The sequence below is a fragment of the Labeo rohita genome, unplaced genomic scaffold (genome assembly GCF_022985175.1).
Source record: "Labeo rohita strain BAU-BD-2019 unplaced genomic scaffold, IGBB_LRoh.1.0 scaffold_432, whole genome shotgun sequence".
Lineage (NCBI taxonomy): Eukaryota > Metazoa > Chordata > Actinopteri > Cypriniformes > Cyprinidae > Labeo > Labeo rohita.
The window spans coordinates 46,421-58,245 of NW_026129350.1; the positions used below are offsets into that span (position 1 = coordinate 46,421).

At 33.4% G+C, this 11,825-nt stretch overlaps 1 protein-coding gene across 2 annotated transcripts in view; it reads left to right on the forward strand.

Annotated features, from left to right (window-relative positions):
* Window positions 1-11,372, forward strand: part of LOC127160695 (cytosolic phospholipase A2 gamma) — a 45,983-nt gene extending 34,611 nt beyond the window's left edge. For both annotated transcript variants that reach the window (XM_051103345.1, XM_051103346.1), the window contains 12 exons: window positions 512-654; window positions 739-940; window positions 2,775-2,877; window positions 2,962-3,100; window positions 3,582-3,649; window positions 3,734-3,778; window positions 5,830-6,033; window positions 7,551-7,691; window positions 7,953-8,030; window positions 8,107-8,261; window positions 10,615-10,780; window positions 10,867-11,372. In XM_051103345.1, coding sequence (XP_050959302.1) covers window positions 512-654; window positions 739-940; window positions 2,775-2,877; window positions 2,962-3,100; window positions 3,582-3,649; window positions 3,734-3,778; window positions 5,830-6,033; window positions 7,551-7,691; window positions 7,953-8,030; window positions 8,107-8,261; window positions 10,615-10,780; window positions 10,867-11,045 — 1,623 coding nt within the window. In that variant the 3' untranslated portion in view covers window positions 11,046-11,372. The remainder of the gene's footprint in view (window positions 1-511; window positions 655-738; window positions 941-2,774; window positions 2,878-2,961; window positions 3,101-3,581; window positions 3,650-3,733; window positions 3,779-5,829; window positions 6,034-7,550; window positions 7,692-7,952; window positions 8,031-8,106; window positions 8,262-10,614; window positions 10,781-10,866) is intronic.
* Window positions 11,373-11,825: the final 453 nt, after the last annotated feature.

The window sequence follows — 11,825 nt, forward strand, 5'->3', positions numbered from 1 at the left end:
ATACTTTAGAGATTTAATTTAACTTTAGTGTCTTATAATAGGGTAAGTTGACTCAATTTACCCACTGGCTCATCTTACCCCATTCTCCTCTCCAAGGTGATGTTAGTTCATCATCCCTTTGAGTTAATGGTGAAATTTAAAAAAAAATTGACTGTGTAAACTGATTCTACATTAAAACAACACTGAAAATAACTGAAATGCATTTAATGTTAAAAATTAAATCAATGTTGCAATCTGATGTAGTTAATGTTGACAAACTCCACTCCAAATTTCAAATAGTTTTTAACACAGTTACCTCTTTTTTTCCCTCAACACACTCAATAAAAGGTCATGTGATTGCAAAAAAAGAGAAAAGGACATTCTTACAAAATGTTGCAAGGTGCTTATGTAAGCATTGAGTAATATATGCAAAACAGGAATAAAGTGTAATATTCTTACCAACGTATGCATCACTTGCGAATCTGCCAAATGATGTTGAAAGACATTCGTTTGACTTATGTGTGTGTTTCAGGATGAGGTGCCAAACATTGCATTACTGGGTTCTGGAGGAGGACAAAGAGCCATGGTGGGTTTGCTGGGATCCCTGGTTGAGCTTGATAAAGCAGGTCTTCTGGACTGCATCCTTTATCTGAGCGGAGTCTCTGGATCCACCTGGTACGAACCCTGAGAAACAACAAACACACAGAGATTGAATTGGGTTGAATGTCAAAAATGACAGCAGTATGTTCTTCTTTGAAGGTGCATGGCCTCCTTATACCAAGAACCAGACTGGTCCACCAAACTAGACACCGTGAAAAACAAAATCATCGAGAGACTCAGTGGTCCAGGAGTCAGCTTGACAGACAAATTGGAGAAACTGAAGAAATATTACTATGGGAAAACATTCTTTAGCTTGACTGATGTCTGGGCAGTGTTGTTCGTCACACCATATGTGAAAGAGGTCTGTAAATATTCATAACCAGGGATTGATTTTACAGGTTTAAATGTTATTGATAAATTATTTAGAATTTTGAAAATTATAAATATCCAGTTAACTGGATGCATGGCCATATTGGCAGTATTCAGATGTAAACAACAGCATGGATTGCATGTACTACTGAATAGTTGTTCTGCTAATTTATGCTGTCTAAACCACGGGAAAAAAACGTGTGGAAGTGGCTAAATCATGTAGAGAAGCAGGAAAGTGCACAATATTTTGACAAACTTTTAATAGGTGGTAAAGATAAGTACGAGCAGTATTAATTAAGTGTGTGAGGATAACATCTGTTTGGTTTGCCATAACTTTTAGAAGGGAAGTCTGGTAGAACATGATGCTTGACATTCGCCAGTCATGACCTTAGACCTTTCACCACTCATGGCTGTTTTCGGGCCTTTTTTTCTCTGAAATTTAAGTCCTAAATTGTGCTATTATACACCTGGTTATTATATCAAAGTCTGTAATATAAACATAATCTTTTACCTCTAATATCTATGCATTCATTTTAAAAAATGACCTTTGACCTTTCATGGTACTTTAGGCTGTTCTTAACTATGTTTCGTCCTAATTTCGGTTATTAGACAGCCAACTTGTGTTTTTATATTACAGTCTCTAATTTACTTCAATATACACATTTAATACTTTACTGTTTGATATAAATGATCACCATTTAATAAAATAAATAAATAAAATAAAAAACTACAAATGGTAGGTTTAGTTATCACATCCAGCGGTTATCCTTGTAAAGAAAATCCTCTAGAAATCCTAGTTCAGTTTGGCCGACCACAAACGCCTTTTGTTCCTCAGACAGTTTTTGCAACCTTCTCCTTGATTTGTCATAATGTTTGGAGGTCTATAGTACTCCAAATCTTTTTCCCAGTCCGACCAATTAGTACAGCCCAAAACATGACAGTAATTGACCATTTTCAGCAACAATAATCAGCAAAATATACAAGTCTTAGTCAGTTTAGTGGCATTTACATTTAGTGCCACGAATATGGCAGATTGATGATGCGCCATGAAAACACTGTGTTTTGATTAAATATTGAGATAACTAGATTTTCAATTATGTTATGACTTATTACTTGTTGAAACACAGAACTATTAACTAATTGATAAGTTAATTGGTTATGGATTTTGAACTAGTTGTGTGCCTCAAGTAAAGTCATAACATGATGATACCTTTGCAAATCATTCGCTGATGATTAATTAAAGCAGACAACTAGAAATTTAAATGCATGGCTTCAACCCACTGCTGTAATTAACACATTAATTTACACTATTAGTTAATATAACATGTTAACAATTACAATGATAACAGTTTATTGATTACTTAATTAATAATCTTTTTTATTTGTTGCTGATGCAGTAATTATTAATATATGGTTTAGTTCTTCATGAGTTATACATGAACTCATGATTACCTGTGCGATAGTTAAGCATGAAATGCATATTAGTCCCACTGTATAGTAAACTGTTACTGGTTCATTATCATTTTTACTGAAAACAAGTTGCATATTTTGTAATTTAATGCAGGGTAAACATCAAAACCATTAAAATATGGTTATTATGTTATTTATTATGGCAATGCAGCATTTCAGTGTGTAAAAAAAGGTCCAGCATCTCCTATAGTAGACTTATAGGCCACAAAATCCTACAGAAATATTAATTTAATTAAATGAATAATTATAAGATGCAATCCTTATTAAGGATTAGGCAACTGAAAAAAAACTGTGTGTCTTACAATTGTCTACTTACAATGCAATAACATGATGCTGCAAAAATGTGTTTGCTATAGATCGACGAACAGACAATCACAGAGCAGCGGAAACATCACAAGAAAGACCCATTTCCCATCTACACAGTGATTGACAAGCAATGCAAACAGAGTAAAACTGGAGGTCTGCTTGTGATATTTAAAACAAAAAGATAAAGTGTTAATGTGCTTGTGTCAGTAGTTACATGAACATGTTTTCTGTCTGCAGACCCCTGGTTTGAGATCAATCCATATGAAGCAGGTTATTCCCTCACTGGAGCGTTTGTGGACACCTGCCACTTTGGCAGCCAGTTTCACGAAGGCTCAAAGAAAAACGATGAGGGTGAATTGGACATGCTGTACCTGCAATAAAAAAAAAAAAAAAAATGAAAATGGGTTAGTCTAAATACAGTATCAAACATTTCTGTGCATGAGGTCTGTATCATTTGCTGTTTCATAAAACTAATTAGCCTGGCTATTTATGCTATTTTTTATTTTAAATTTGTAATATATTTTTGATATAGTCCAAACTAACTTCATTACAAATAAAAATGTTTTAAATTTAACTTAAATTCCTGCTGAATGTTTTAAGCGCTCCAATGCCACAATTTTATATGACTGTATTATTTTTACTCACTATGATGCATGAATGATCAAACTGAAATTGAAAACCATTTATGGTTTATTTTTATGCTTATTTTTTCTGAAAATGTAGCTTACGTTTTTTTATGATTCACACGAATTAGCTACCAATTAATAAAACTGCCACAAGACACATCCTTGTCACTTCTCAATTCTTTCATTACAAAATGTCCACAGTTCAAGTGTGTTGATATCATGTGTTTCTGCAGCTCTTTGTGGCAGCGCTTTAGCAGATGAAAAGGACATTATGAAAAGTATCTGGGAAAGGATAAAAGGTGTTTTTTTTTCTTCTGAGGACTGAAGTTTGCTTAAAGTTAATAGTTATTTCATTACCATCCTTTTTTTGTTATATTTTTCAGGTATCTTTCAAGAAAGAGAAACAGTATTTGAGGCCATGAGGGAAGGTAAAGCATTTCTTACTGCTTTTAATTATTTTAAATTAATAACTAAAGTATTTAAGTATTTTTATTTAAAAATGTTTTATAAGTAATTAAATAATTAGTTACTGTTATTTAATTACTTTTCCTTTAAAAAAGTAAAGTAAGGGATGACTCTTAATTTTGGTAAATTTAATTACAGCTGCTCTTTATGTAACTGAACTTAATAGACTGTAGAACATTTATATACAATACAATAGTGGATTCAACATCAAAATGCATGTTTTTTATGTGGAGCGTTAATAAGAATATTGGTAACACTTTAGTGTCCAATTCTTACTGTTAACTTGTTAGTTATTAGCATTAATATTACTAGAATATTGGCTGTTTATTATTACTCAAAAAGCACATATTCTCCAAGACCTTATTCTAAATCCTTAATCTTACACAATTCTTAAACTTAAAAACTACTTGGTATTAATATGCAGTAATTCGGAGTATACTTAAGCAAAAGTCATAGTTAACAGTTAGTAAATTGTGAGAATTGGACCCTTAATCTAAAGTGTGACCAGAATAATTTATGTAGTTATGTATTATGTAGTTATGTATTATTTATCTGAAAGAATTAAAAGAATCACTTCAAGTCTATTAATTAATATAAGATTTAGAAAGTAATTAGTAATAAGTAATTAAATACATTTTGGAGAGAGTAATTTGTACAGTAATTTAATTACACTGTTGAAGATGTAATTAGTAACCAGTAATTAATTACTTTTTTTTTCGAGTAACTTACCCAACACTGGCTACTGTAATGAATGCTGTCAGTTAGCACAGCATTGTTCAGAGACATTATTACTTTGAGATGATTTGGAAAACACCCATAAATCATATATTGTTGCAATCGTGCATGTATTGTCTTTATGTTTTTTTTATTCAGCCTAGCTACAGCGATCGCTGGATGTCTTTGTAGGGCCCTATGATTTCCGCGATGCGAAAAACGCAGATGGAATCGCGGAATCCAGTCATAAAAGCGGAATTTACTGAATAACGTGGAATGTCACGGAATTTGTCAAAGTTTGAATGAATTAATCAAAAGTAGGTCATTACACTTAAATCAAATCGCAATATGGACTAGTATCTGTAAATATTACGCCGCAAAAATACCATTTAAATGTGAATCCTGCATGTTCTGCGTGTCTCTGTTTTAATGAATTGAGCAGGCGAGCGCTTTTGTTTACTACATACTGAAGCATGCTTGAAGCTCGCAGTGATAATCTCACATTTCTTCCATGTTTTAATTTTAATAGTAAATTCCTTTTTGTTTGCAAAAAAACTTTTTCAATAATTAAAGGATAAAATAAATTAATGTTATGTCTTCATTTGACAAAAAACTTTCATAAGGCTATTTTAAGATAAATGAAGTATGCATTCAAATAATTAGACATGCTAAAAAACAGAATTTGATAACAATAAAACATATGGTGAGAAAAAATAAAACATTTCATAGGGCCCTAAACATGTCATTGATGTGAAATTGTATAAGTTTCATGATTTTAATTAATTAGACATGCTCTTTGATTAATAAAATTTAATTTAACCATTAAAAAGGAGTTGAGAAACATTTAAATGGGAAAAAATGGAATCCAGAAAAATTAAAACGGAAAAAACAGAATCTGGAAAAAATAAAACAGAACTTGGGAAAAAATAAAACGGATTTCACAGGGCCCTACCTTTGTCCATATTAAGATTTCCTGGCACATCATAAGTTTTTACTTCTATGAGTCTGGACCTTTTGCCAGAGCGCACCTTCCGGTTTCGAGTATGAATGAAACATGCACTGCACAAGAGTGTTTAGCACTTCGTAGTGTTTATAGCGCTTCATTTTGTATACAAATAAAATGTCAGGTAACGCATAGACTATCTTTTCTCTTTGAATTTAAACATGATTTTTTGACGCTGGTCCCTGAAAACCTTTACGTGAACATATTTGCCTGAAAAAATTGTGGGGGACAAATTAATATTTTATTAAAAGTGGGAGGTTGCAGTGTGTTCATTTTCATTCAATATATATTGCACAGGACGGCCTGCAGGGGGACATGAAGAGATGAATGTAGTGGAAGAAAGCTTCGAACCTGCTGGGATTGCTTCACATCATGATCCAACCTCCCTACCTGTAGACAAATCTTACCAGGTGCTCATGGATCTTGTGGACATGAATATCTGTGCTTTGAATGGCAAAGATACTTCTGGTCTTGACCAATCCATCAGAGCAAATTTGAACGGTAAACCATTAGGCCTACACATCACAGTGAGAACAGATACCTTTTATTTTTTGACATGAAATTCTGTCTAAAATGAATTTACATCATATTTGCATTTAAAGCTGCAGTCCAAAACTTTTTTCAGTGCTGTATAAAGAACCTGAAGGCCATAAAAGGCCAAGTAAAAGCACATATATCTTACCAGAAAATGACTTTGATAAAAGTTGAAGTCACCGTTTATAATATTACTTGAGTAAAAGTCTTAAAGTACGTGGTATTTATTGTACTTAAGTACTAAAAGTTTTTTTTTTTTTTTTTTTTTTTTTTTTGTATCTTAAACGTACTTAAGTATTGTAAGTAAAAGTACAAGTAAAAGCAAAATGGAAAAGAAGCAAATATATATATATATATATATATATATATATATATATATATATATATATAACATTTACACACAGCTTGAGTAGCAAGATTGTGTTTCGTTTTAACATTTTTTTCCATTTTGTATTTTTTGGGTAAGAATAAGAAGCACTTCATCCGGTGCTTCATCATTCTAACAGTCGAAATGTGAAATTAAAACCGCCAGTAGACAGCAGTAAGTGACTGTTAATGAGTGAGTCATTGAGATTCAACCGATTCATTTAAACGGCTGATTCATTTAGTAACAAAGTTAGTTTAGTAAAAAATTTGACTGTGTTAATGAGTGAATCACTGAATCATTTTTATCAAACAATTCATTCAAAAAGCTGATTCAGTCCATAAGTAAACAGCGTTCATTGCTCAGAGACGCGAAACCCTGTGCTGTGTTCTTAGTTTGGAACGATTTTCATTGGCAAAATTGAGCAAAAACAAGCAATATTATCTCTAAATGTAAGTGACTTGTTGCTCTTGTATAAAATGATTATTAAATGTGTTATCATGCAGATATCTGCAGAAAAACGGTACTTAGTTAACTATATTAAATTATATAAATATAAAGCATACATATGCGTTTTTGTCATCCACAATTTAGAATGCCAGGAATTTTGAGCTTTAATAAATCAAAGTGCGTGCACTCCATGTGTGATTTGGTGATATAGCCTACTTGATAATGTCAGATCACACATCATTACAACAACACTTACCATATTATCGCAGAAGATATGCTGTATACCACACAATGTATCAGAGTAAAAGTATACATTTTAATTAGCAAATGTAGTGGAGTAAAAGTAAAAGTTGGCTGAAATATAAAAACTGAAGTAAAGTACAGATACTCCCTAAAAATACTTAAGTACTGTAACAAAGAATTATTACTTCACCGTTACATTACACCACTGCTTTTTTTTTTTTTTTTTTTTTTTTTTTTTTTAAATGATCAGAAATCAGGTTTTTAAAGGAGAACTCCACTTCCAGAACAACAACTTACAAATAATTTACTCACCCCCTTGTCATCCAAGATGTTCATAAGAAACATGGATAAGGTAACATTAAAAGAAACTCTGCAATAATAATGCAATCATATCTACCCACTTTTGTCATGTCCCGTTTTCTTACAGACCTCTCTAAAGGCAAAACAGAGAAGTTTTCAATTAAAAAAATGGAAACTTTGGATAAAAGACCAAAAAAACAGGACATGAATAGTTATACCATAAATGTGTGCAACAATTTGAGTGATCGGATCAATTTTTGGCCATTTGGTAAGTTCAACTTTTTCTGATATGAAAAAAAAAAAACTTAAATTTTTGATTTATATCAAGTCAGATTTTCATAATAATAATACCAATAAATGTAATGTGTTTTAAATACATAGTAACCAGGTTTATATGTTTATCATCAAAAAAAAAAAAAAAAAAAAAAAAAAAAAAAAAAACTACAGCTAAAACAGTTCTTGATAAGAAAATAAGAATTGTTTAAAGAAATGAAGAACTTTAGAAAATGTAAGTATAACTGTTTTACAGATGCGTGGGCTAGCATTTGTAAATGCATGGCTCAGTGGATCTGGGGCAGGAAATATAACTTCCTCCACAACATGACAGGTGAGAACAGACATGCTAAAAACATGCAATTCAATGAGAATAATAAAGAGACTCATTTTACACTGTGATGGATTAGATGGAGCAGTCCCCCCTGCTCTTCTGCAAAATGAGACGAGAGACTATGAAGACGCCGGACTGTTGAACAACTCACCCTACTTCTCAGTGCTGAGAAAAGACAGAGACATTGACCTCATAATTTCCCTGGATTTCAGTCAAGGCGATCCTTTCACGGTAGGCCTGGTTATTATACAAACAGAATTATTTACAAATTCGCAAATGCTAATTTTATAGCTACAGTAACAACATTTAAAGAATAATAGACCCATCTTCCAAACTGTGTTTCTGTCTTACTCTGAATAACTATGGTAATTCTGTAGTAACTGTTTATATTTTAGACCTGTCAGAACGGATTTTGTGGATAATTTCCTATTTGCCCATGCGTGTCATGATGGGAGAAACAAACCCAAAGCTTTGAATCAATTGAACCATTTGTTTCACAAGCGCTCAAAACACTACACACTGGTGATTAACAAATTATCTAATCAATCATAGATTAAATGAGATGGCACCACGAATGGCAGCCATGGCGCTAAGCACCGCAATTCTTCTGCCCGTTTTTGTTTGTTTGTTCGATGTTGAGTGATTCTTCTTCTATAAGTGTTAACAGAGACAAACTCCTTAAAGGGATAGTTCACCCAAAAATGAAAATTAGCCCATCATTTACTCACCTTCCAAGCATCCTAGGGGTATATGACTTCCTTCTATCAGATGAATCCAATCAGAGTTATATTAAAAATTGTCCATGGCATTTCTAAGATTTAGAATAGGATAGGCAGGTGTTTCTCTTCATCAGTCCAAAACAAGTCTAATAAAGTGCATCCATCCATAATAAAAGTGCCTCACATGGCTCCCAGGGGTGAATTAAGGCCTCCTGTAGCAAATCGATGCATTTTTTGTAAGAAAAATATCCATATTTAAAACGTAAGAATCACTTTAATCTAACTTGCTCTGGATGGTTGTATCCGGAAGCAATTCTGGGCAGATAATGTAAGACGTAGGCTTTGCGGATGTGCCACTCGGAAGTAACAAATGCTATGGAGTGAGGTAAACACGGAAGACACTAAATACTTTGGGATTAGGGTCTGATGTCATCGCGTGGTCATGGATTAAGCGAGTTCAAAATGAGAACTTGTAAAGAAAAATGTCTAAGGATTTAGATACAAACCAAGAGGACACTGGTTTTCCTTTGCTAAACTAAGGAAACTTTGCATCCTTAGCTCCTGTAAACAAATGTTGGTTTGTGCAAGACTTCGACGCGCAACGCTGACATCCTACGTCATCCGCCCAGAACTGCTTCTGTACGACCAGCTGGCACAAGCTAGATTAAAGTGATTCTTACGTTCTGCTTCAGGAGTCCTTTATTCACCCCCCAGAGCCATATGAGGCACTTTTTTATTTTGGATGGATGCACTTTATCCCAGACTATATGTTTTCAGTTTTGGATTATTCAGACATTTTGTTGGACATTCTAGTCAGAGGTGCAACCAAACAAAATGTGGTGCTCAGATGTACCAACGCTGAAAAAGATCTGAAATGGAGAAGGGGTACCCAGACTCTCTTTTAATCATTCTTAGAGATTTTAACAAAGCCAATCTTTCTTGTGAACTGACAAAATACACAGCACGTTACATGTCCCACCAGAGACAGTAATATATTGGATCCCTGTTACACTACAATAAAGGATCCATGTCCCTCTTATCATAATAATAAACCATGGTTTACTGTGAAACTCAAATAGCTTTGTCATGCCATAAAGGATGCTTACAGAAGTGGGGATAAAATCTTGTATAACCAGGCCAAAAACAAACTAACAAAGGAGATCAGAGTGGCAAAAAAAAAGCTATTCTGAAAATCTGAAAATACAGTTTTGAGCCAACAACCCGGCATCAGTATGGACTGGTCTGGGAAACCATGTACAGGACACCACTCCCAGAGTCTGTGGAGTATCAACAACTGGCTGATGATCTAAATGTGTTTTACTGCCAGTTTGAAAAGCCCAGTCTCTATCCTGCACTTTACACATACATTCAACCTGCGCTTAAGGTCTGTGTACAGGAACCGGGTCTATAGAAGACAGAAGACTAGGAAAGCTTCAGGCCTAGATGGTGCTTCAAAAGTCTTAAAAGTCTTAAAGTCTTAAAAGTTTATGCTGACCAACTGGCCCCCATCTTCACACAGATCTTCAACAGATCACTGAAGAACCCAAAATCAATAGCCTTATGAATTTTATGTCTGTGGTCATGAAGTAATTTGAGAGACTGATATCTGAAAGTTCACGGGAAACTCATACTGATGCTTATTATGAAAGAATTATGACTGGGGGTGAAAACTTTTGAACAAGATGATCAGTGTACATTCTTTCTGTTTTGTCTAGAAAAAAAAATGCAGATTTCTCATCTAGCTTCTGAAGGGCAGTGCCTTAGATCTATAAACAAAATAAGAGCAATTTACACTGATCATACTGTTTAAAAACTTGCTGGTAATGAAGCCTATATATTGATATATATATTTTTTTTCACTGCAGACAGTGGAGAGAGCTGCTAATACATGCAGGGAACTAAAGATCCCTTTCCCTGAAGTCAAAGTTTCCGATGAAGATAAGAACAAACCAAAGGACTTCTATGTGTTTAGAGGCAAAAATGCTCCAACTGTGATTCACATCCCTCTGTTTAATGTGGTCAACTGTGGAGGCAAGTTACATTTTAACATTTCTTGAATGAATTGAAAATATCATGAAATAATTTGTTCCAATGTAAATATGCTGCTGTTTCTTCAGATAAACTTAATCAATGGCGGGATGACTATCGCACTTTTCAAGCTTCTTACAGCGCTGAGATGATCACTAATCTTATGGAAGTCGCTGGAAAAAACATTACAAACAACAAAAACAAACTGCTGGAGGAGATTAGGATGGTTGTTGGAAGGAACCAGACGTTTTATGATCAACCCCAATGACAAATGAGAATCTGAATACAGAATAAACTGATCTGCATATCAGTCATTTCACACTAAATACTATTCATTTTTTTTTTCTCAATCATTAATTTCAGCAGCATTATTAAGCTACCTTTTCTGCTAAATGTGATCTGTGTGGCAGTATAAAAGGATCAAAGGTTAGTCATGTTTGCATGTTATTTATTATTTTCAAAATGTTTCTGAATGCTTCTTCATGCTTAAATTTCATTAAGCAATAAAGAGCTCACGTCAACCATAACACAAGCCGAATTACATCTATGACTGCCAGTCAAAAATAAACTATTATTTTGCTTCTGTTCTATTGAATTTGTGAACTGTTCTCTAAAAGTCCTGGTCAGTTGATAGCAAAAGGTACAAATGCTCATTAAAGCCAATCGATCAATCTTGCTAAAACACACAGCTCCCTTATACATTTTTAGAATTTTAACTTTAGTATTTTCAACACAGTATTTGAAATGGATGGTCTTTTAATTTCAAAAGGGTTATGGTCATAGTTGAGAAAGTTACTTTTAAAAGTTAAGCATTACAATATTCCATTACACCACACAAAAGTAACTAATTGCATTACTTTTTTTAAGAAAGCAATGCATTATGTTACTTTTGCATTACTTTTTGTCACCTCCCATATGGAAATGTAATATATGACATATATGTCCCTATATCAGAAGTGCTACTCTCATATATGTTAAATATAGGGCAATATATTATTATCACATATATCCATCTTCTGGATATATGTAGATATATGTTTATAACATA